Source organism: Silurus aristotelis (genome assembly GCF_946808225.1).
Source record: "Silurus aristotelis genome assembly, chromosome: 8".
Classification (NCBI taxonomy): Eukaryota; Metazoa; Chordata; class Actinopteri; order Siluriformes; family Siluridae; genus Silurus; species Silurus aristotelis.
Genome location: NC_139581.1, coordinates 11388066 through 11415597, shown reverse-complemented (window position 1 = coordinate 11415597; position 27532 = coordinate 11388066). Strand labels below are relative to the sequence as shown.

The window sequence follows — 27532 nt, the reverse complement described above, 5'->3', positions numbered from 1 at the left end:
ACTTGACTTATCTGTTTATCTGGCCCATTCTGTTAGAACCATAGCTTATAACTTTCCAGTTCTGGGCAATTTATGCTGGACCTGCAGCTGCGAGTAAGAACATACACTTCAGCGTATTAAACCTTAATACGGTCCTAACAGATAATCTTTTGTCAGGAAATGAGCAAGAATTAAACAAATACTGAAGATCTCTTCCTGCTTTATTAATCCCAATGTCAGGGTTATAGACAGGATCTATGTAAACTAAGTTACTGCACCATCACCCATCAGTAACCAGGATCTTCTGCACCTGATTCACATTGACGCTTAATTACCATATGTATTTAAGGTTCACCTTTTACAGTACTGATTGCCTTATCAGTTGTTCTCTTCTCAGGTTATGTTTTTTTGCTTTATTTTGGGTTTTTTTGTATTAGTTATTTGCACACAAAAAAAGACAACTTCTTCTTTCGGCTTCTCACATTAGGGGTCGCCACAGCGGATCATCTGTCTCCATTGCCCCCTGTCCTCTACATCTGCCTCTTTCAACCCAACTACCTACACGCCTTTTCTCTACCACATCCATAAACCTCCTCCTTGGCCTTCCTCTTTTCCTCCTTCCTGGTGGCTCCATCCTCAGCATTCTCCTACCAATATAACCAATGTCCTTCCTCTGCACATGTCCAAACCATCTCAATCTCCTCCCTCACCTTGTCTCCAAAACGACCTGCATGCGCTGTCCCTCTAATAAACTCATTTTTAGTCCTGTCCATCCTCGTCACTCCCAACGAAAACCTCAACATCTTCTGCTACCTCCAGCTCCACATCCTGTCTTTTACTCAATGCCACTGTCTCTAAACCATACACACACACTAAAAGACTATATAAGTGTATTTTCCTGTTTCTAGCTTTCCTCCCTGAACACTTTACTGTAGCAAGAGTAAATAAGCAAATAGTTGCAGTCAGGAACAATTTAGGAGTGTATTTGTATCATGCTTGCTCATTTCATGACCAATGATTTGTTGTTTACACCATTGAAATCTTCAGATTTTGTGATGTTTAATGGGCTCGGTCTATTTTTCATTTGCCAAGGAATGTAATATCATAAAGCATGAACGAATCTGACTCACACCCTTAAAGCTCAATACTAAGATCAGATTTTAAAAAGATGTTAGCTCACTCACATCGAATTCTATCAAGTCAATTTATTGAGCACTACAATCTGGATGCACAAACAAATTTTACAAGTTAGAATGTTTTTTGTATTTTGTAGAAATTTGTTTCCAGACAAATTAAGACACTGAAGTCAAATCTTAAAAATCATGCTTGAGTAAGATTGTCATGTGATTGAAGCAGAAGCATGACAACATGGACAAAAATAGGCCTGGATGGACAACAACCAAAAGACAAGGAGTGCTGTGAATGATAAGTCTTTGTACAAATGTAAATAAAATCAAACATGATATAGGGGCACAAACAAACTCTTGACACAGTTCAGTGAGGTGCAGTGTTGTGTGGGAAATGTAGACACTGTCCAAAATCCTAAGAAACATAAAACTTACTGTAGATAAACCAGTAAAAAGAAACACACTACATGTATACAAAAGTATTGGGACAATTGACTTTTCCAGCCAGACTTGGAGGATAACAATTTTATTGGATGTTTTGGATAAGGTATTGGATATTGGACATGCTAGCTGAAAATGTTCCTTTTACCTAAACCAGGAGACTCAAACCTGTTTCAGCATGACACTGCCCCTGTGTAGAAAGCCAACTCCATGAAGATATGGTTTATATGGGTTGGAGTAGAAAATCCTAAGTGCCCTGCATTAGAGCTCTGACTTGAACCCTATTAAACACCTTTCCAAATCATTCGGAAAGCTGACAGCACCCAAGGCCTCTTCACCTTGATCAGTACCTGACTTTACTAACACGCTTGTGGCTGAATGAGCAAAAATCTCTACAATCTCACTCCAGAATCTAGTGGAACATCTAAGAAAAATGGAGGTTATTTAAACAGCAAAGAGGACTGAATGTGGAATCGGCCGTTCAAAAAAGCACATGCAAATATTATGATCAGGTGTCCACAAACCTTTGCCCATGTAGTGTAACACTGTGTGGCCTTACAGCACACTGACTAATGAGTCCATTCACAGCTGACTTATAAAGCTGACTTTATATATATATTATTCTCCCCTTTCTCCTTTTAATAAAAACCCATGCCAAGAGTTTCCCTTTCAGTTCTGCTTTAACCTCAGAATGATCAAGCTTTGCTAGCCCAGGGCTGTAAAGCGAAAGGAAGAGGGGGGAAATCACATCGCATTGCACTCCAGACTCCTCACTCATGCAAAAGCCCAACTGAGAGCAATTAGTTTGAATCACAAAAATGGGACAAAGTCCAAAGAGTTTCAGTTCGAGAATAAGGACCCCTGATGACAGGCTGAGAAAAGGCTGAATGGGAGAAGCCTCTATCTCTTTATCCCCTGCTGCTATCCACCACCCTCATCTTCAACAATTAACATAACATGCAGATTGAATTACACTTCCTGTTGTGTGGGAATCCTATCGTATTGACATAAAACAGAGGCTTACTGTAATTTATAACAATATTAAAATTGATTAGACAGAGACAGTGCTGTCGACAGAGGTGAATTATATACAAAGCTTTGCTCTGCAGGACCAAGAGGCACCGTTTCTCTTCTTCTCATCCTGGGAGATGCACCTCGTTCCAGTCTCCAGCTAATTATTTCTATTACATTTCAATCTAGCAGAGCTGCAGGGAAGGGCGCTTGCTAAATTAGAGGGCTTTTGTAACATTATCCATTAGAAGCAATAGAATTTCAGAGTGGTAATCAGATACAATCTGTCCAAACTTGTGCTGCATGCCTGATCGGCTTTTCCTAATAGGACATCTTAATTTCGCACAGGATGAGAAGAACAAGCATCACTCTGGCAGGGACAGAAGTCTGATTAATCAGAAAGGGGTAAAAGTGTGTGTGTGTGTGTGTGTGTGTGTGTGTGCACTGGGTAAATTGGTGAGAATATCCATCATTCATAAATCGATTTTTCATAACTGACGCAATGCTGTTGTTTATGGCAGACATTTTCTAATCATCCAACATGACCTCGGGATTATAGTCGCTCTGTGTGGAGGTTCACATGTTCCCCTCATGTCCACACAGCGTTCTCCGGTTTTCTTTTCGCGCCGAAAACCACATTTTGATAGTGTCCCAGGTTTCCCAGAAGTGGTCCTGTGGTCATTCAGACCCATGCAGAACACATTGATAGCTTTTGTGTGAGGATTTAGACAAAGACGATCCCAATCACACAATTTTTTTTTTAAGATTATTTCAAACCCCACCAATTCAGCCCAAGCTTCTAAGCTCCATTTAGTTGTATTTGTATTATTTGTGCTTTTTGGTCTAAATATGCTTATAATGATCTGTTTTGAAAGCATTTATAAAAATTAAGACATTAAGAAATTAAGATATTAAACAGTGTGTTACACAGAAAATGCATTAGGACTATTATTAAAGGTTTGACATTAGCACCAGTTCCTACACATTTCTTTTCCACAACAGAGCCTTGTTACAGAATCTGCTCAACTTCCTCTCCAAGATTCGACTCCATTAATATGCAATAGCTCCTCTACCGAGCATTCACAATGCTTTCAGGTTCATAACCTCCCAAAGCAAGAATCAAATTTAAAACACTTGTCTTTGCATTTGGGACCTCAAAGGGCTCTACAACACATTCTACACACCCTGGTTGCAAAGACACACACACACACACACACACACCCCTGCATGCTAACTCAGGTCTTCAACTTCACACCACCTGCGTGTTAGTCTCTGATATTGGATGTATTTGTATCGAGGAATATCACCGAGTGTCCTGGATCAGTGCAGTTTTACTCTCTGCTCCAAACTGTCCTGTGTCTCACTCTCTATAAAGGTCTTTTCTCTGCAATTACCTTGTAATTATTGCACTAATCATTTTTTTTGTTGTTGTTGTTCATTAATCAATTTGCATTGTTGTTTTCTTTGTTAGTATTAAGTTAGTATTAAGTTGTAATTTTGATTTTTGATTTATGTTGTTTTTATTTTTTGCATTTTGGTTTGCAGAAATGATTTGCATGATTATGTAACCCGAATTCCGGAAATGTTGGGACTTTGTTTTTAATTTGAATAAAATTAAACCTAAAAGACTTTCAACTCACATGAACCAATATTTTATTCACAATAAAACATAGAGAACATAAAGGTTTAAACTGAGAAATCTGAAAATGAGCTCATTTCAAATTTAAAGCCTGCTACAGGTCTCAAAAATGTTGGCACAGGGCAACAAAGGGCTTAAAAAGACAGAAATTTAGAAAGTTTTCAGCTGGAAGAACATCTAGCAACTAATCAAGTTAATTGACATCAGGTCTGTAAGATGTTTAGCTATAAAAGGAATGTAACAGAAGCAAAGTCTCTCAGCAGTAAAGATGGGCAGAGGCTCTCCAATCTGTGAATGAATATAAGATTGTAAAATATTTTAAAAACACCGTTCCTCAACGTTACATTGCAAAGTCTTCGCGAATATTATCTACAGTTGTTAACATCATCGAAAGATTTGGAGAGACTGGAGAAATATTGGTGTGTAAGGGACAAGGCCGAAGACCTTTGTTGGATGCCCATGGTCTTTGGGCCCTCAAATGACTGCGTCACTCATCAGCACGATTGTGTCATTTGCATTACAAAATGGGTCCAGAAATACTTCCAGAATCCACTGTCAGTAAACACAATTCACCCTGCCATCTGCAGATGCTAAAGCTCTATCATGCAAAAAAGGAAACCATATGTGAACATGGTCCAGAAGCGTCGTCGTGTCCTGTGGGCCAAAGCTCATATAAATTGGACTGTTTCAAACTGGAAAAGTGTTTAATGGTCAGACGAGTCCAAATTTAACATTCCTGTTGAAAATCACGGACGCCGTGTCCTTCAGGCTAAAGAGGAGGAAGACCTTCCAGAGTGTTATCAGCGTTCGGTTCAAAAGCCAGCATCTCTGGTGGTATAGGGCAGCTTTCATGTTTTGGAAGGCACTATGAATGCTGAAAGGTATATAAAGGTCCTTGTGTATTTCAGCAGGACGATGCAAAACCTCAAACTGCAGTGATTACAACAACATGGCTTCATAGTAGAAGAGTCTGGGTGCTGAATTGGCCTGCAGTCCAGACCTTTACACCTATAGAGAACATTTGACGCATCATTAAACGAAAATACGCCAAAAACAACCACAGACTCTTCAGGAGCTGGAAACCAATATACGGCAAAAATCGGGCCAACAGCAAAACTCCAGCAAATCATAACCTCAATGTCCAGACATGTTCAAACTGTTTTGAAAAGAAGGGGAGATGCTACACCATGGTAAACATGCCCCTGTGCCAACTTTTTTGAGACCTGTAGCAGACATCAAATTTGAAATGAGCTTATTTTGTGCATAAAAGTGTAACATTTCTCAGTTTAAACATTTGTTATGTTCTCTATGTTCTATTGTGAATAAAATAATGGTTCATGTGATTTGAAAGTCTTTTCGTTTTCATTTTATTTAAATAAAAACATCACAACAATTCGGGTTTGTATACATTGAAATTGTCTGTCTTGTTTGAAATTCTCATTTTTGATCAATTTAAGACTTTCTAGGAAATTGCTAGGTCTTAATAAAATTAAGACCTAGAAAACTATCATTTGTACATAACTAGTATTTGTATTCTGTTTTTCAGTTTATGTATTATTGCATATATGCTAGATATAAATATCTACTTTATTACCCTTTAATCTCAAATTTGCCTCTTGGTTTGTTTTTCTGACTAATCCCTGAATCGCAATTGCTCTATATTTTTTTCCATTTTTAATAAATGTTTTTTTTTGGTGCTATAAGGAAAATGTGTCTGAAAAGTTCAGATAATATTGTTTGCACTATATAAACAAAGTATTGGGACACCTGACTTTTCCAGCTATATGTGGTTCTTCCCCAAACTGTTACCACAAAACTGGAGGCACAAAGTTGTATAAAATGGGATGTAGTAGCATTAAATGTTTCCTTCACTTATACTAAGAGACCCAAACCTGTTCCAGCATGACAGTACCTCTGTGCACAAAATGAGCTCCATGGATTACATGAGTTGGAGTAAAAAAATCTGAAGTGGCCTTGAGAGCTCTGCCCTCATCCCTATTGAACACCTTTGGGATTAATTGAAATGCTGACTGCACCCCAGGACTCCTCACCCTACCTGATTTTACTAATCCCCTTGTGGCTAAATGAGCACACATCTCCACAACCACACTTCAAAATCTAGAGGAACATCTTCCCAGAAGAGTGGAGGTTATTATAACAGCATATGGGGGACTAAATGGGGAAAGGACAGATGCCAAAAGCACACAGTGATGCATCCCAGAATTTTCTTATTCTTATTCTGATAGCTCTTTGGTTTTCAATATACTGTTATTTTTTGCAGCATCCGGTGTATGTATTGTCTGAGATCACATGACTCTTGCATGCAGGAATGCGGCATTGAAAGCTTTTGACACAGTGATGGTGGTGAATATTTATGCACTTTTCATAACATTTAATCCAAATGAATTCCATTGTATTTTCAGGTTCTAACAAAACTTTTTGCAAAACATTCAAGGGTGATGAATACTTAGGAAAGACCCTCTATATTTTTTGACATACCAATTATTTCATTTATGTCTTTAATGCTTTTGTCTGCAGAAATCGAATAGAGGATGGTCTTATAGGCTTATGTAAAAATTGAATCTAACAGAAACTTTAAAAGTTTGTAGTTTACTTCAGACAGACAAGTTTACTGGGCTGCTAGAACTGAAACCTTTCCAAACAATGTCAAAACATACAACCTCACAAGAGAACATTCACACACACATACACATACACAAGAAAACTTTGGCCGTCTTAGTGCACTGGTCCGCAATGTCTCTTATGTACCGAAACAGAATAAAATCGATAGCAGTGTCGGATGAAAGGCCCTAAATAAATATTGCATGCTGGGCAACTTTCTATGAAGAAGTAAATGTAGAAAAAAGGGGATGGGGGGTTAGAGGGGGAAAAACTGGGGTCTAAACCAGGCTCTTGGACTGAATCAGTGGAGCGGATGTGCTGGGGCACTAGGGGAGCAGTGAGGAGATGAGCTAGCAGAGCATACAGTCACTATGGTAATGTTATATAGTAGTATGTCTAGATACAAGTCAAGTCAAGTCAGGTTTATTTCTATAGCGCTTTTCACAACAGACATTGTCTCAAAGCAGCTTTACACAAATCAACAGTCAAGGTGAATGCTGTGCTTTTATCCCTGATGAGCAGCCATGGCGACTGTGGCAAGGAAAAACTCCCTTAGATGTAATGAGGAAGAAACCTTGAGAGGAACCGGACTCAAAAGGGGAACCCATCCTCATTTGGGTGACATCAAGAGTTTGATCATAAATCTTTCAACAATACAAAACACTGGAGAGTGAGAACTAACATGAGCACTGGAGTATAAGATTATAAGTAATCTTCTTTCTACAGTCTTTTACAGTCTTTATGGTTATAAAATTAGGAGCTACTGAGCTCAACATTTGTGATCATCACAGATCCAGCACCAGCAACTCCATGCCAGAGCCTTTAAATGTCCAATGTCAAAACTCCACACATGTAGTGGGATCTAATTGGCACTGGTACGTCCCAAGATGGTATGGGATGTTTGCGAGTTTGGCATCTACTTCTTCAAAGGTCCATAATCTTCATGAGGTGGGACATGACTGGAGCTGGCCAAACCTCAGTACTTTCATTTAACTTTTTTTTTTTTTTTTTTTTTTTTTTACCAAATGTTAAAGTATACACAATATATCTTTGAAAATAATTACATAAATGTACTGTACATACTGTATATAATCAGTACTCACCAAGTTCAACCATACCAAACACAGATTTCTTACAAAAGTTTAACACTTTAACAATGCTTATTATTTACTGAGAATATACAAAATCTGCTGCCAATATGTTGGAAAATGTTGACAAGCAATACAAATGAAATTGTTCTAGACAAATGGTCAGAGGAGAGAAATAATGAAGTACAAAAACTTTGTTACTGTAGATTTTTCTGGTATCAGTACTTTACTTCACTATTTATTTTTTTGGCAACTTTTTACCTTCACTGATTAAATTTTTTACACAAACATCTGTAGTTTCTCCTTTTTTTCAATTTTTGAAACAGACTTGTTACTTTAGTTTTAATCGATTTGGTGAAATGTCAATATTTTTTCTTCTCACTGCGCACCGTATTCAGTCCATCAACCTTTTTCCTGTCATTGCGTGGCTTTTTCAACTACCACTGGTGTATCATTTCCTGGCTCTCCCACACCACAGACGTAGGCTAGTTTACAAAGATAACAATGAGCAGGCAGAAGGCAACAAGAAGTTTGAGGTTAATGTGGATGAGACAGAGGGAGTCAGTGATGTACACATGACTGAGAACAGACACATTCCTGATCACATCATCTTTTCACTGCTTGTGTTCTATATGGTGGATTTTCAGTCTAAACTTATTCATTAGGTAACAAAATTTGAAATTCGTTTTGTATTAATATATTAATTAGGGCTGTCAGAATTTACACGTTAATAACGTATTTATGCAAATTTACACTTTACAATTTAAAACACTATAATTGCTTCCAAACATTTACAATAATATTTTCTCTTTATGCTCTATGTTCAGTTTGCTTTCACTAATAATAAACATTTGCATAAAGCATCAATATTTGTCCATGATTATGTTGTTTTGAGTATAAAACCTAAAACATATTCATTTAAGGTATATTCAAAACCGATTAAAAAAAATGTGTGATTAAGTTGCGATTAATTTTATACTATATTAATATGACGTGAGGTCCAGTTACCAGCGTGACACTAAGACAGGTAGTAGTAATGGCTACTCTCCTAAGTGCATGGAAAAAAACTGCTTCTACTTATTAATTATGATACTACATCCAAAGACATCCTATACATCAGTGGTCCCCAACCCCCGGGCCGTGGGTCAATTGGTCACACACACAAAAAATAAAATACATAACTTACATTATTTCCATTTTATTTATTATCTGATTTTGAACAATGTTTTATTTTGGAAAATTATCGGATTCTCTCCACCACATCTGTCCATGACTCACTCTTGATGCATGTCAAGATCCGCTACCTTCTTAAAGGGGCTGCTCTGGCCGACAACACATAATACATTACCACTAAATTGAAACCCCCAAGCTAGCAAAATGAACAAAACACTACACAGTGGATTCACATTTATTATTATATTTAGAAAATACCAGTTTTTATGCCGGTCGTATAATTTTATTTAGTTGTATTTATTCGCCACACCTTAAAGGCCGGTCCGTAAAAATATTGTCCGACATTTATCCGGTCCGTGGCGCAAAAAAAGGTTGGGGACCGCTGCTATACAATTTTGTGCCTCCAACTTTGTTGCAACAATTTGGAAAAGAATTACATACACGGTAACGGTACTTGTAGCTGGAAAAGTCAGGTGTCCCGATACGTTTAATTCGTATTTTCAATTCATCATTCATTCATTCATCTTCTCCCGCTTATCCGTAATTCGGGTCGCGGGGGCAGCAGTCTAAGCAGGCCCCCGCCTTCGACTGCTGCCCAATCCTCACAGCACCGTCCCTTACGGTCCCTCCTGCAGGTGGTGAGCCCACGGGAAGGCAGCCCCACGCCACTCCGACGTCACGGACCTTGTTATTTCCCTCGTAAGGGACCCCCGGAGCATAGAGGGTTAAGGGCCTTGCTCAAGGGCCCAAGAGTGGCAGCCTGGCGATACCGGAGCTTGAACCCCAGACCTTCCGATCGGCAACCCAGCGCCTTAACCGCTGAAGCCACCACTCCCCCGTATTTTCAATGTGAATTTGAATTTTCAATTCAATTTTCATGAAGGTACAAATTAACAAACCACAACAGGAAACTTCAGACTTCAGACTCTTTTTCTTTTTTTTTTACTAAAGCAATTTTGGTTTTCCTGAAAAAAAATTTATAATGTTTTTGTGTTTGTGGTTTTACTGTTGAATTTCTGCTTCAAAAATTTGCTTTGCACATATGGCCATTGTAAAAAAAATAAAAATAATAATAATAAAAATAAATAAATAAAAATACATAAGCTTTCCACACAGCCTTTCCACAAATAGTCTTCAGGGAGAGAATGACTAATATGAATGACAGGTCCTTGTAAATACACTGTATATGTTCATGACATTTGAAAGAAAGTGTAAGGTCATCATTTGCCAGTAACTGCATACAAATCTTTTAAGGTTCGCTCTTCGCTCTGCTTTTTTTCCTAATTACTAGCTTACCCAAAACGATCCACACAGTGAAGTAGAAATAAGTAAGAAAAATGTGACATGGCTGTTAAATGAATTTTTTTTGCCCCCCAGTTTTTTTTTCAATTAGCCATGTATTCTTCGAAAAGGATGAGGGAGAAGGACAAGTATCTACTTATCACTGTCAAACACTGACACTCAGGTAACTTATCGTTCTGTAATTAAATGCATTCATAGCGTTGCCAAAGGAATATTAGTATGTGGTTGAAAAATATTAAGATATTAATTGTGGGGTCACAGAAATATGTAGACATATTTGTAGACTGACTGTCTGGATGGATGGATGGATGGAAGTATGGATTGATGGATGGAAGGAAGGATGAATGGATGGATGGATGGATGGATGGAAAGAAAGAAAGAAAGAAAGAAAGAAAGAAAGAAAGAAAGAAAGAAAGAAAGAAAGAAAGAAAGAAAGAAAGAAAGAAAGAAAAAGAAAAAAAGAAAGAAAGAAAGAAAGAAAGAAAGGAAGAAAGAAAGAAAGAAAAACAGGCAGATAGAGACAAAATGAAAGAATGAAAAAAGAAAGAAAGAAAGAAAGAAAGAAAGAAAGAAAGAAAGAAAGAAAGAAAAGAAAGAAAGAAAGAAAGAAAGAAAGAAAGAAAGAAAGAAAGAAAGAAAGAAAAACAGGCAGATAGAGACAAAATGAAAGAATGAAAAAAGAAAGAAAGAAAGAAAGAAAGAAAGAAAGAAAGAAAGAAAGAAAGAAAGAAAGAAAGAAAAGCAGGCAGATAGAGACAAAATGAAAGAAAAAGAAAGAAAGAAAGAAAGAAAGAAAGAAAGAAAGAAAGAAAGAAAGAAAGAAAGAAAGAAAGAAAGAAAGAAAGAAAGAAAGAAAGAAACAAAGAAACAAAGAAAGGTTACACCTCAAAATATAAATACTTAATTACTAAGGATTAAAAATGGGGTCTGAATGCATATATACAGTATGATGAACAAGACCAAGTAATGGCTGGTAGTCCTCTTCCTCATTCACACCAGTGCTAATTTGATTAAGAAATCAAATCCTTTTTGCCACTAGGCCTGAAAACCTGGCAGTGACTAAAATGTCTCCACATGTGATGAGTGCCACCTGCAACATGGACAATGACTCTCGCATCGATTGGAGGCTGATGATCCTTTTGTGTTGCTAGTCGTGTATGACACAAATAATCAGGCATATGCACTGCAGAATACTCAGATCTGTTCTCTAAAACAAGCACCTTTGTATGATCTTAGAGTAATACTTATAATGTAACTACCCTTTCAGTAAGTTTTGCTTACTCATGTGACTGCACTGTGTTTTCTATTGTTTTATACACGGCTTAAATTATACTAGTATTATTTATGTAAAATTGTACAATTATAAAAAAGTGAGAAATGCACAAGAAATGCACATGAAAAAATACAGGTAGTTAAGTGAAAGACAGCTGGTCCGGTTCTTAGCATAGAAAATGCCTAAATAAATTCCTAATATGCAAAGATAATAAGTTTAAGCAACAGAAAAGCATCAGTTAGTAGGTAATATGCCTGTTTCATGCTAAAATCTGATTAGCACTGCTATGGGTCTAAAGAAAAAATGTGGTTACATTTTGGAAACCTGAACCAGCTTTGTTCAATTAATAATTTTTTGGAAGTAAATTGGTCAAAACATCTACAGAAGATATCAGGAATTCCTTCTGGAACATGTGAGGCTGCAAATTTGTGTTGTGCCAGAATAAGCAGCCTAGCAAAGCATCATGAAAACAAGTGTTTGTTATATGCTATTGAGTTCAAACCCACCTGGATCCATTTGTCAGGAATAGCCATGGCCAGCCTGTAGTCAAAGCCACAGCCTCCTTCATGTACGGGTCGGCATAGCATGGGCATACCAGACACGTCCTATAAAACAAACAAACAAACAAACAAACAAACAAAAAATTACAAAAAGAAAAACAAATAAAATCATTTCTGCCATGCTTTCTGGGATTAACCCTCCTTTTCAACTGAAAATAATCAGGTGAATGTTTAGCTTCCAGCTGGGGTTGCAAGGACTTCCATTTGGTTCTTAGTTGTTTGTTCTATTATTCATCTCATCTTTCATTATTGTTCAAGGCGTCTTTCCAGGATTGTGCTCATGCTTCTGCTTTACTTGTTCTGTTCGGAGCCCCCTTCTTGCTGAGATTTACTCATTTATTAAGTTGCAAATGGCTGCATACAGTTGATCCCTACTCCTTGTTGTATCGACTGACTGGTTGGTGTATGGCTAAGTGGATCGGCCAACACAGCATGCTGAGAGGTTCCTTTTCCATAAATGAGGCTTCCCATGGTTTCTACTGGATGCTTACTCTTTAATCTTTATCACTTTTTTTGGATAAGTTGCAATTGGCCTACTTGCGTACTTGGACTTACTTGAAATAAAGCAAAGGAGTTGGCAGTTTTAGCTTTCATGCAGGCTGGAACGACAGTCAGATCTGCAGCTTGAAGGCCAAAACAACCATGTTTATTAACATAAGAGCATATTGGCTGTTACTTTTCAGGACATGTAAAAGCCTGATTAGTGCTGAAATGGTTTTAACAAACAGTGGTTTTGGAAACACGTCCAGTTATGTTCAATTGAAAATATTTGGAGAAGTCACAAAGAAAAAATTATAACAGTACAAAATAGATGGTCAAACTTTATTTAAAAGATATCAGGAATTCCTTCTGGACCTGGCTTTTTGAATGAAATGCTGATCACTTGGAATTACGTCATGTTTTTTTTTGTACCTCCACTGTACTATCATGGTATACAGTTTATATTGTACCCTCCCAGTCATCTGTACAAATGGACATGATTAACAAAATCGCTGCTTTGAGAAATAGACAAGGAATTAATTACAGTGAATTTCATCCTCAGCCCTTCTCTGTCTATGATGAACAAAAAAAAGATCCATACGCATAAACCATTTTAAACCTGCTTCTGAAATTTTAATCAGTGTATCTGAGGACAGTTTTCTCAAAACTGTTGCTTGTTTTTCCCCATTCTTTAAACAAATATGCTTTCTCAAACCTCCTGAAACATTATCTATGCTGTCAAGCCTCTTTTCTTCTCTAATCTTTTAGTCTCCGCTTATGTCTTGATCTCAACTCAGTCTTGATCATAACCCCTATCTCCGATATACTGTACTTGACCGGGTGCTTGAACCATTAAAACTGAGACATGCTTTCCAAAAATCAGCATCTTGAGTACCTTTAGAATGAACCTGTGCTCAGTAGCGTATTCTGAGCAGATTTACCCACAGCCTGTTCATTATGCATTTCTTCTGACTTTAATTGAACTAGATGCAAGTCGAACACTTTTTCTTTCTTTTTTTTTACTATCAGAATAAAGTTTTTACTAACTTTTTCACCCCTCAAACTTTTAAACTTATCACCCCTCTATCGATTCTTACAGCTTAGATTTTTTTTCAAAGTCAAAAGAAACAAAGTATATAAGCAGTTCCCCTCGGCCCACTCAGCATTTGATTATAATATCCTTCCAAACAAACCTCTGTCAGTCTTTTTTCTCCCCACGACGCTGATCTCATTTCTACGCTTATACACAAATCTAATTCATCCGCCTTCCGGTCTGATCTTATGTCTACTTTACTCATTAGAAAGTGTTTTCAGTCTGTGCTCTTATAGGTCACCTCATTATCAAGCCAAAAGGTTATGGTTCTGAAAAACATGTAGTGTCGAACCTGGAACGTTATCGACCTATTTCTTACCTTTTCTTCACAGCCAAATTGTTGAAAATGTCCGCCTCCTCTTAAGTGTAATCTTTCTTAATCAATAACAATCTATATGAGCCATTTTGACACAGTTTTGTGCACAGCATGAACACTTTAATGGGCCATCAATGACTTTAGCTTTGACCTTGTTTCTGGATTTTTCTTAACAACAATTTTCTCCTGACCCTTTACCTCAGGAATTACTGACAATGATACTGCCCTTATGTGATTCAATGCTGTATTAAGAGTCACCTGTCAGAGTTCACTGACAGAGGAGCTAAACGTACTCAATAAAATTGTGGGGTTTAAAGGAAACAAAAATAAATTGAGTTAAACAAAGCAGAGCTACTATCTCAACAAGGTGTTGTTGAGTAAATACAACCAAAAAAAAAAAAGCAGTGGGAAATGACTAAAATGAGCAAGTGCTTTCTTCGATAGTAACCCTCTGCCACTGAGCACTAATTTAATGTGCTCGGTTTGTTTGACTCTGTAGGTTAATTCCTTCTTGGCGGACATAGAGAAAAGTAGCTCTGCTGACAAGAAGGTTAGCGAGCTGAGAAAAAAAAGCATTGTTGGGATTTAGGATGATAGCCATGTTTTCTGTGAGGAGTAATGAAAAGCAAGAAACACCACCACTGCACAACGTGAACTTTGGTACCCAGGTGGACACTGTGCAAATACACTGCTAGGCCAAAAAAAAATTTAAATAAATAAAAATCAAACACAAATATTTCTTCACACCAACTTTATGGAGTGCAAACCACTACCCATTGTTTCGCCAAACTTTTTTCATGTCACAACATTTTTTTCCATCCAGAATTTTTTCCTTTTCTGAGATCTTCTACTAAGACTTTGAATGGAGTTAAGGTCCTAAAAAGTTCATTCAAGTGTAAAAGATTGTGTGATTGCTCTTGCTCCCTGAACTGCTCTTTCACAATTTGAGCCTGATGACTGGAATGTCAGATGCCTGCCAATCGAAGAAGGTAAAAAAAAAAATATTTGACTGAATCATTCAGTACATGGGGTTATTCAGTACATTCAAGTATTCAGCTAATGTTGCTGAGCCTAGACCTGACCAACTAAAGCAACGCCAGATTATAAGACTTGCTGTCAGAAGCTTGTACGGTAGGCACTATGCATCCATTCATTCTTAATTTGCATTGCATGAAGTTCTTTTTTGAGATAGGATATTAGGATAGGACAAAATATTAAGATAACATGCCTCTCTCTAAGATATACATGCTTAGTTGCATATTTCATAAAAAAATCATCATACCTCAGCCACAGTTATGCAGTTCTCATACAGGGTGTGTAAAATATGGTTGGCAAGCATGAGGTAGACTAGCGAGTCCTCATCAACTTGGAGCCCAAAGTACTCTGTATATGAGCCTGAAAATCCTGAACCTAAGCACAAAAATTTAATAAATCAGACATCTATAGAGTGACAAGTACATTTTGTTCAGCAAAGCTTTAATGCTTTATATATTATATTGCATCATACTATATTATCATATTATATTAGTCAAACATTTTTCATTTTATTACTCAAATCACATCATTACATCTTTAATTATTTTCTTTTTCTACTGATTTGAGCAGGTTTTTCTATTTCAATTAGTTCCCAAAAATATGTATAAGTACAAAAAAGTGAAAAAGGCCCAACAGCTTTTGCTTAATCACTTCTCTAATTAATTCTCTGCTGGAGAGAATGTTCCTCATCTCTAACTAATTCGATAGATCTTATATAACATTTTTAGTACAACTGCCATAGGTACACAATATTACTTAAACAAGAATGTTTTTTTACTGGCTTACCGACACCATGATGGTGGTAGAGCATAGAGGTGATCCCATCGAACCTAAAGCCGTCAAAGCGGTACTCTTCCATCCACCAGCGCAGGTTGGACAAGAGAAAACGCAGCACCTCCCAGCTAGAAGAGACACACAGACACACAGACACACACACACAGACACACACAGACACACACAGACACACACAGACACACACACACACACACACACACACACACACACACACACACACACACACACACACACAATTCTTCTTGTTATAAGGCTCCATTTCAGGAATGAAATTCTGCACCAGAGGTTTTGAGCTCATGTTTTTGTATGAGCAATTGCAGAATTGACTCTCAAAATGATTGGCACTGTAAGTCATGCAACATTTCTCCCATTGAGACCTACTGAATAGGATGGGTTTTTATCCTGCCATGGAGAACTCATATTTTTGGCAAAAAGGTAAAAAAAAAAAAAAAGGTCCAGAATTCCTGGCAAAAACAATCAAGGTAGCAGATAAAGCTGATCTCTTTAATCTATGCATCGTGTTCATTTTCTTGCATATGTCTGATTATGCTGTGTCCAAAATAGAACAAGACATACTACACATGAAGTGTGTTCAAATCTTTTCTATCTCAAAACACAATACATTTATACAATACACAATATATTATATGCATGCACACACACACACACACACACACACACACACACACACACACACACACACACACACACACACACACACACACACACACACACACAAAACTTGCTTTATATTATAGACTTATCTCAGGCCATAGTGGGAGCTGAGCCCTGCTGCAAGCTGAGCTTCTAATCACTTTTATACATTTTTACAAAAAAAAGAAGACCTTAGACATTTAATCTGTTAAAAAATAAATAAATAATTCTCAATTCTAGTGATCCTTTCTTCTAAAAATGAAAATCTCCATAGCATGATGCTGCTACCACCATGCTTCACCATATAGATAGAGAGAGCCAGGTGATGAGTGGTGCTTGGTTTCTTCCAGATATAGACCATCTGGCCTGATAGTCATTTGGGTGGCTTTTGGCTAAATCCTTGCAAGCACTCATGCTCTTTTTTAGTGAAGAGTGACTTCCATCTGGCCACTCTACCTTAAAGGCCTGACTGGAGCAGTGCTACTGAGATTGTGGTTCTGCCTGGGTAGCCAGGATGATGGAAATAACCAAAAAGTTATAGGGCTTTCTCCCATCTGCTTAGTTTGGCTCGTTGGTCTGCATTAGCAGAGACTTTAAGGCTCTGAACACCAGTTAAAAAGCAAGCATGCTCTTTTCCTTAAAAACTGGCAGAAGTTTTAGTACCCTACTCTAGACTGGTGAAACAACACAGATTCTCTTTGTTCTCCTGGCTTGTAAATCTGGATTGTCTCCCATACTCATACTACTATACTCATGTCCTCACATGGAGAAAGAGAATCAAATAGATGGGGGACGACTGTACAACCTGTAAATTTGAATTTTTAAATCCTGGTAAACTATGCAACTTCCATCAAGTACTTTGATCATGAGGTTAAGCCTAATAAAAAAATTAGACTTAACCTAATTAAACTCTACTTATAAGAAAATAATCCAGATGGCACTATATACTCTGGTGGTTGGATCCGGTCTTTAGGTACTAATGACAAACCGTTCCTCCACAACTTCACTCTCCACGAGTAATCCCAGACTAATGGCACGTTGCCATAGAAACGGTGCTAAAATGACGGCCAGGGCCCTTGACTGTTCTGCATGATGCACGTAAAATAGGTTGAAGTATCTCATTCATATAAGCGTGGCAAATTAAGAGGTCCTTAATGTACATTGGCTGTAAATTGCGAACGTTTTTGACTCTTAATGCTGGCCTTGACTGTTCAATTTTCCACCATGACAGTCACGACTAGAAATATTGAGTCTGTTTCTGCATCTTCTAAAATGCGTTCCATGCTGTGTGATCTCAAATCCTTTTTCGAAATACTCGACAAAAGGTGCCAGGTACTGGAAAGTGATAAAATATAACAATGCAGCATCTTTTCAATTATCTGACACACGCCATCCCACCTGCAAGTCTGCGCTGCTATTGTCAGGGATCAGATAACATTAACACAATATCAAGTGCCCCAAACAGTCATCGAAAGTCATGTGATGTATCGCCTCAGCACATAGCACACTCAGCATTCCCTGACTTGCTGAGCTAGTCAGGTACATTCATGTATGTTAAATCAAATATATGGATACAAGTATACTGGGAAGGCACAAATCCTTTCCTCCACCCGTCTACACACACACACACACACACACACACACACACTTCTCTTATTACAGTTGTGCTTTCCACAATTGGTCCTGTTTTGTGGGTAGAGCGGGGGGCATGAGTGGTGCTGGGAGAGATTGCCATTCGCTGAAACTGCTGATGTAGATATCCCTGGTGTGCTTTTAGAAAAGAAGGTGTGAACAGTGAGTTCCCGTTCCCCCAGTGAGGGGCCTGAAGTGATCCGATAAGCGTGGAGCTGAAGCGGCCACCGGCCGGTGTGTGATGAATAGATTAGCCTCTGTCTGACACCACACAAAGAGCCGGCGCACACCGTGTTCTCAAGAGAGTGAGGGAATAGCTACGGTGAGCATTGGACCCGCTACAAACCACACCACTGCATTACAGCCTAAAGCATGGCTATTAATCAATAGAGCAGCTTTCCCCGGAAAGCAAGTGGCCTGCTTAAAGGCTAAGAAACACTCAATGGCATTATTTTACTTCCAAAAATGTATTGCCATTAAGCACCTCTATATAAAAAAAATCGAATAAATTGGGTTGGTGAATCTAAGGTTTCCTGTACCAATGAGAATGTAGTTAAGCAGTAGCTCTTGTGAATCTTTCAGGATTTTGTGCATCACCAAATAAAAACTCAAAAATATCATGCAGCTCAGTGATGGATGTGACTTAATAAAAACACCCCGCAGCTTTTATATGTATTTTCACTTACAGTGGGTACGGAAAGTATTCAGACCCCCTTAAATTTTTCACTTTTTGTTATATTGCAGCCATTTGCTAAAATCATTTAAGTTCATTTCTTTTCCTCATGAATGTACACATAGCACCCCATACTGACAGAAAAACACAGAATTGTTGACCTTTTTGCAGATTTATTAAAAAAGAAAAACTGAAATATCACATGGTCCTAAGTATTCAGACCCTTTGCTGTGACACTCATATATTTAACTCAGGTGCTCTCCATTTCTTCTGATCATCCTTGAGATGGTTCTACACCTTCATTTAAGTCCAGAAATTTTTTATTATACTGATTGGACTTGATTAGGAAAGCCACACACCTGTTTATATTAGACCTTACAGATCACAATGCATGTCAGAGCAAATGAGAATCATTGCGGTCAAAGGAACTGCCTGAAGAGCTCAGAGACAGAATTGTGGCAAGGCACAGATCTGGCCAAGGTTCCAAAAAATTTTTTGCTGCACTTAAGGTTCCTAAGAGCACAGTGGCCTCCATAATCCTCAAATGGAAGACGTTTGGGACGACCAGAACCATTCCTATAGCTGGCCGACCGGCCAAACTGAGCTATCGGGGAAGAAGAGCCTTGGTGAGAGAGGTAAAGAAGAACCCAAAGATCACTGTGGCTGAGCTCCAGAGATGCAGTCGGGAGATGGGAGAAAGTTGTAGAAAGTCAACCATCACTGCAGCCCTTCACCAGTGGGGCTTTATAGCAGAGTGGCCCGACGGAAGCCTCTCCTCAGTGCAGGACACATGAAAACCCGCATGGAGTTCTCCAAGATGGTGAGAAATAAGATTCTCTGGTCTGATGAGACCAAGATAGAACTTTTTGGCCTTAATTCTAAGCGGTATGTGTGGAGAAAACCAGGCACTGCTCATCACCTGTCCAGTACAGTCTCAACAATGAAGCATGGTGGTGGCAGCATCATGCTGTGGGGGTGTTTTTCAGCTGTAGGGACAGGACGACTGGTTGCAATCAAGGGAAAGATGAATGCGGCCAAGCACAGGGATATCCTGGACGAAAACCTTCTCCAGAGTGCTTTGGACCTCAGACTGGGCTGAAGGTTTACCTTCCAACAAGACAATGACCCTAAGCACACAGCTAAAATAACGATGGAGTGGCTTCACAACAACTCTGTGACTGTTCTTGAATGGCCCAGCCAGAGCAATGACTTAAACCCAATTGAGCATCTCTGGAGAGACCTAAAAATAGCTGTCCACCAACGTTTACCGTCCAACCTGACAGAACTGGAGAGGACCTGCAAGGAGGAATGGCAGAGGATCCCCAAATCCAGGTGTGAAAGACTTGTTGCATCTTTCCCAAAAAGACTCATGGCTGTATTAGATCAAAAGGGGGCTTCTACTAAATACTGAGCAAAGGGTCTGAATACTTAGGACCATGTGATATTTCAGTTTTTCTTTTTTAATAAATCTGCAACAGTGTCAACAATTCTGTGTTTTTCTGTCAGTATGGGGTGCTATGTGTACATTCATGAGGAAAAGAAATGAACTTAAATGATTTTAGCAAAATTGAAGAACACTACGGAGGTGGATTATTACATCTTGTTTTCTTCTCTTTAAGTACACAGCATACAATTACATTACTCGAAAGGACAGATGAATAGTAGGTTTAGTCATTATTTTATTTTTATTTTCTATTTTCAGTCATAAGCACAATCTATTATGACATTACGTCAGTACAAAATGTAGTTAGCATGCTAGAAAAAGCTTATATACACTAGCAAAGACCATCCTGTTCCCATATTGGGACTAGCAATGTTTTGAAAGGTTTTTCTTTCCATGTTTTCTGTAGATTGACTGGATATTCTATCAATAGCAATCCTCTGTGCTGTCTAAGTCTCAGACACTGTTCACATTTTACAAAGCTCCGTATACTCTTTGTACACTGAACTGGCCAGTGACTTCAAAATCTTTAAAGCTGCAATCTGATTGGCTACTTGCACTTCTGCTTGTGCACGTCCAAGTTCTTTAGAATGCTATGACACAATGAGGTTTTCGGATCAAGATATATTCACTGGAGTGTAGAAAGTTAATGGGATCACGAAACAGAATTTTGTTCAAATGAGTGGCGATTAAACATGATTAGTTAATGGCAATTAATGTGCTTTTGTGAAAGTATGAGGCAACTGGTCATATTTAATAGCAAAGACTAGAAGACTTTTGAGACTAGTTATGCTGATTACTTACATACTGTATGTAATATGATTTGTACTGTAACGAACTGGCGTACATTGTTTGCACACATGCACTGTAAGTAGTCCTGTGTGTGTGTGTGGGGGGGGTCCGTTTGTCTCAGAATTTCATTAGACAAAAGAGAGTTAATTATTGTTTTATGAAGCAACTTGGTTCAGAAGGAATGTTGTGTACTGTTCCAGCTGTGTATGGTTAAAATGACAATAAGGCCACTTGACTTCATTAATGCAAACAGTTTGAAGTAAAACAATGTAATAATTCTCTTTGCAAAACTTAATGAATGCTGTATAAGCTGAATAAAAATAGTAATAAAGAAATACTTTCTTTGGGAATCTTTCTAAAAATTTAAGACAGTACATAAGCTTGTCTTTTACCAATTTTTAGAAACTGTTCTGAAAAACGTTTTTCATGGTTTTCCTGTGGCGGAAGCTACACCAAGTTTTGACTGAGTGAGAATACTAAGAGTGTCACCAGTCAGTCGAGAGCAGATCATTAGTGACAGAAGCTGTCTCGGTGATGTACAGGAAACGGAAATCAGATTGGAAAGGCTCAAAGAGGTTGTTAAAGAAAAGGTAATTCAGTAGCTGGGTAGCCACCACTCTCTTAGTTTAGTGAGTTTTTTTTTAACCTAAATGGGAGGTTAGAATTAGGACTGTGTGTTTGTTCAAAACCTGAAGAATTGCTGGGCAGGAGGGACCAAAACCAGATTCAAGGAAGTTACTGATGAGGTGGGAGATAGCGCACGGAATAATAGATGAGAAGGTCTTAATGATGGCGGTTGGGTCGAGATGAAGCTGGCTGGCAGAGGAATTAGATTTAGTAATGAGTCTGATTCAGTGGGTGCAAAGTGATTCAAGAGCCACTCAGAGCTTCAGAGCAAACAGGAAATGAGGGAACAAATGTTGGTAGACTGCACTCGTTTTATTATCAAAAGAAAATATAAAAAGGGATTCAGTGAGTGAGAAGCAGGTTAGAGAGCTCAGATTGGCAAAAAAAAAAAAAAAAAAGGTTCTAAACTTACTGTGCTTCTGTTGATAAGGGAGAAACAATAAGAGAAGTGAGCAACATTATTGTATTACTTAAGCAAAATGTTTGTGGTAGATCGATCACAGCATGGACACTGTGGCCATGACTGACTGACTCACACTTTCATTTGGTTAAAATAGAGCACTTATTGGATGCGAGGTGGATCAGTCCATCACAGGGCATCATATACACACGCGCACACACACACACACACACACACACACACACACACACACACACACACACACACACACACACAATTTATTCTAGCTGATAACTGATACTGGCACATTTGTCAGAAATGGAAGCAAACCAGATAACGCAGAAGAAACCCATGTGGATAAATGGAGAACATGCAACATTCCAGCGCTCAGGACCACACCAGGGACCCTCCAGCTGTAAGGCAACAGCTTTATTAACTATGGGAGTCCCCCAACTGACATTGAAGATCTCAGTATCTCAGTTACTGCCTCTAACCCTGACTCCAACCCCATTGTACACTATCTTAGTTTTAAGAAGGACATCATATAACTTAAAATGATTTTAATTATATGATTACATAAAAAAAATAAATAAATAAACATTAAAGCATGCCTGTTTCAGTAAAACTAACTTTATTCATTGTCATTTGTCTTCTTGAACAAAGCAGCAGCAGGATTTAATTTGTATCTTGCCTCCTTGAAGTGGTGACTTCACCCTGACTATACCGCCATGAGTCTGAGTGAGAGCTGACTGAAATCCCCAGATCCTCAACATTACAGTCAACCAGCAGATAAGAACAAATAAATTTACCACCTTGACAGGTCATTTCACAAGAGGCGTAACGGCGAAACGATGGCGCTTGACAGGCTGAGAGATGGCGAACAGCCGGGCCTTGTGGGAAACGATGACTGAGGCGTCTCATTTCACGCTTCTCACACGATGCTCTTGGAGTGCTGGCAAAACGGCTTTCTCGCTCATTCAGTAAGAGACAGGCATGGCGGATTAATGTTTATTGCTTAAGGGATGAATCACACTTGGGCAAAACGATGTGACATGTGCCATCCCAGTGTCATTTCGGTGTCATAAAGAGATTTCTGGATGCAGTGCAAAACTGTCAAAATTAGCATTCTCTATTGACACCCAGATGTGTCCCCTGCTGATTTCAGACATTTATCTCAATAGAAAGTTTATTAAGTCACACAGAGAGACAAGGGGTGGTGAAGCAGGGATGTGCAATGTGCTAATGTAATAAATGTTCTGAGCAATTTTTTTTCTTGGCCTTCTTGGGCATGTTATAATACACAAAGAGACACCGCCTGAAGCTTTCCCAGACTTGCTATTGGAAATCATTCACAATGTTGCCACATGATCCAACAGTACTTGTTAAGGACATCAGGCATGACCATGGTGCCATTATAATGGCACCTTATTGTCTATTCATTAGCAATCTTAAGGCGCCAGTAAATGTGATGCAGAATTCTAATAAACCTCGATGAAAGTGGAGTTGAACCAACAAAATAGTAAAAAAATGCAAAGAAAGACAGTCGGAACACGTTTAAAATGGACTTCCTTGCTGGGCAGACATGGCACAGGTCACCATGCTAGCCAAGAGGGTTAAAACAAAATGAGCCTGGAGCTCTAATTTACTTGTTTTCCCATTTTGTTCTTGCACTGCTTTGAGAAAGCCTATTACAAGAAGCACAGCAACTAAGCTCATGGCTTTGGGCTAGTTACCTAATCATTAAAAGGACAAATTTTTCACAAGCATTCATATAAATGCATTTTCATACAAAGGCTGATAAGCAGGGGTTGGCTGCGCTGTGGATGCTTTGCATTTTCCACTTTCTAACACTCCTGAGGTTAAGTTCACGTGCTAACCCGTCAGCCTGAGGAATGCTGCAATGACGTATTTGCCGCATTGACTTTCAATAACGGTTTAACATTAGCCAGAGCAGAACCAATCCATAAGCCATTGACTAAGTTTCAAAGCAATGTGGTGTTTAAAATAACTAACAAATCCATATCAAGACAGAGGCAACTCAGGACAAAGGTTTTTGTGAATTTTATGGAAGCAACCTCATTAAATGGAATGAACCTCTGGGCTCCTGATTGACACAACATAAAAGTATTTGCCATATTGTTGGGAGAGTGCATTTAAATTATGCAACAGCCACCTGTGACTGGGAGTCCAGGTAAGCAAAGTCGTTCATAAAGTCAAGTACTGACGTAGGGTGTGGAGGCCTGGAGTCAGCAGTCTAATTCATCACTAAGGAGTTCAACAGGGAGTTCAATTCTCTTTCTGGATCTCCGCAATGATGTCTAAATGGCGACCTTTAAGCTGGATCTTCATCTTTGGGAAGAGGGTGAAGTCCGCAGGAGCCAAATCTGGCGAATAGGGTGGGTTGTGAGGAGTGCGATGTGGCACAGTGGGCACATGGGCAGAATAACACCAGGTGCACAGTTCCCAATGTACACAGGACAACGTCTTTTGGCAAACTGACTTATGAAGGTCGGTGCTGCCTGTTACTATGCGTGCAGCCTTGTGCTGCCATTTGTTGGCATGTCTAATCTTGAAAGTTTTTGATACCACCTCGTATAGACATAATAAATAAAAAAAAGTCTTTGTATTTTTATAGAAATATTTTGTTACATTTTTGTTTGTATAGTAAAATACAAAAAAATAGTTTTAAACACATTATATATAAATAAATCTAGTGTTTTAAAATGTACCTGTGATGGTCAATTTAACATAACTTACTTGATGCAGTTTTATCATTTAAATAGTCACTATGAATTTAAATAACCTTCAATAAAATTTAATGAATAGTAAGACTTGTGTTACAACATTTATAGCACAATATTGAAGCTCTATGGGGTATTATCAATTACCAAGGTAATCATAATCAACCTACAAAATATAAAAACAGTTATAATGATTTCTGAATATGAGCACCATGGAAAATGTTGGCAAAAACTGCAGCGCATTCAGAATGCTTGTGGAAAAACAGGATGTTTTGAACAAAAGTCTCTCACGGCTATGCTAGCAAAGTGCTTATGGTGCTGAAGGAGGTGAAATCCCCTCATTCCATAGAATTCTTAAGTTCAGAGAGTGCATATAAGTTCTTCAAGTTTCCTCACATCACTGCTGCCATAGCAACGAGCAACAATGGCAAAAAAAAATAAAAAATACAGTTAACTTTAAATATTTTCATTGAAATCCGAAATCATTAATCTTATTAAAAAGTTTATTACTTTCTTTGGTACACACTAACAGAAGAGACGGCTAACTCCGTACCACTGATTCCTAACAAAAGCTCATTCTTTAAGGTTAGGCCAATGACTTTTTAAGTGACTTTTTAATGTCTCACTTGCACTTACCGTAGCTGCTAAAATGTAACAAATATACTGTTTCATTGGCCAATTATTCCAGATGTTTCTTCATTCCATCTGCAGAAAATCAGTAAAGACTACTTAATCTCAATTCAGTTCAGGGCCTCTGCATAAAAGCTGACTCAACCCTAGTGGAAGTGTCTAGAACAGCGTTTAACACCTGTTTTATGAGTAGGATAAGTGAGCACTAGAATAGACATCTTTGTTTAAAGCCAGTGAGTCAGTTCTCCTAACAGATGAAATGCTGGTCAATGAATCTTCTGTATTTCTGAAAAATTACAGTGTTATAGAAATATTCACACATTTTTATCTGCTTTCAGGGAGGAAACGGTCATTCTTGCTACAAATGTATTCAAAAGTAATTTGTGTAGACGAAGGGAAATTCACTGTAAATAGAAGTCTGTGGGTTCATAAAGGAAGCTGTTCCTTAAAGCATGACTATTTGGCTATGATTAAATAATTAGTTTGTATTTATAACACTACCTAGGCATTCTTATAATCTACTATATGTCCTTGTACAACAGTTCCTTGTACAAGTACTTCCCAAGCAAATGCTAATCGAAACCATCGTCAGCAGCCTTTCAATGCACAACCTCTTATTTAATATTTTCCGCATTACCTAATTTACTAAATCATCCTTGTACACGGGATTTTGGCATGTCAAAATGCGGTGCCCCGAACGCCAAGTCAGTCTCACGTGTCGTCGGACGGCAGTTTTTTCACGGCAAGTTTACAAGAAGGCTTATAAAATCACCCCACTCGATCTCTGCGTTAGCCCACTAATGGGACTGCAGCCAGAACCTTCTCATCATCAATATCAAAGTCTCCTGATTAAGCGGCGCCACACACTCTTTTGCTCCCTGCTTCCGGCCTCCGATCGCAATTCATCTCCTCAGAACGGAACATAACAAGAGTGTTTGACCTCAAATCACAAACAAAACAAACCATCGGCCGAAAATAAACAAAGAAATAAATATCTGCTATGAAGCGGCGATAACACCAGGGCCGTCCTTTGGGGTTTTACAAATGACTCTTCAGATCACTGGCGGTCGTGGCATATGTCTACAGCCCATCTAATGAGTCCCTCTGATAACAGTACAGGCTCAATAAGTAATGAAACTCCAGCTCTGCTCTCTTATTAACTGATCCCTGTGCTGTCTGACACTAAACACAGGGTAATGTTTTGGCACTGCAGCTGTTGGCACCCACTTATTAAACTCAGGTTCAAAACAACATTTGATTGACTCTGCGACAGCGACACGGATCCTTGCTGATGTCAAGAAATCGGCGAGACAGTTAACGAACAAGAAAAAAAAAAGTTTCCAGCTCAGCAGCGAGGGTCATTAAGGTTAGGAGGTGCTAAAGACAGATATGCGTAATACTTATAGGAACCTATAATGATGTGAACAACAAGCCGCAGACAGAGTTCTGTTGAATGGCATGTATTATTCACATTGTTATAGGAGTTAGCACTGGAGCTGATGTCAGACATGGACACCTGGCATTAAAAACAAGTGCTGGAGATATAGGCATGTTTGAAATCTAATGTGCAAGCCATATTTTTAGCACCTCGGCATAATAGACTGTGAACCAAGTCTAGTTTGGGGGCTGGTAGGATTTAGCTTATTCAAAGAAAAGTAGCTTCAAATCGCATCAAAATGATTCACACACAAAATTCTGAGGTGTCACTGAATCAATCAATCGTGAGATGCTCTGTGCAGCTCCAAGGCCCTTCTTTATCCTACTTAATTATACAGCATCCAGAAGAGGAGATGCATTCTTTTTCAATAACTTTCACATATTTTCGCTAAAAGAAACCACACACTCACACACATTCACTCAAGGTCAAGATACAGAGCAACAAGCACAGGAAAACAGAGACACACACACCAATAAAGAAAGCATTAGATCAATTTGTGAACAGGAGTAAATACATGTCCAGTACAGCTTGCTCTTCTCTATAATATTTATAATCATTGGCTTCCTGCAG

The 27532-nt window shown here is 38.5% G+C and overlaps 1 protein-coding gene across 1 annotated transcript in view; it reads right to left on the bottom strand.

Annotated features, from left to right (window-relative positions):
• gbe1b (glucan (1,4-alpha-), branching enzyme 1b) overlaps positions 1-27532 on the bottom strand; it is a 119827-nt gene that overhangs the window by 53916 nt on the left and 38379 nt on the right. The window contains exons 8-10 of the mRNA XM_083548386.1: positions 15926-16041; positions 15387-15514; positions 12162-12260 (exon numbers count right to left, since the gene is read on the bottom strand). Coding sequence (XP_083404512.1) covers positions 12162-12260; positions 15387-15514; positions 15926-16041 — 343 coding nt within the window. The remainder of the gene's footprint in view (positions 1-12161; positions 12261-15386; positions 15515-15925; positions 16042-27532) is intronic.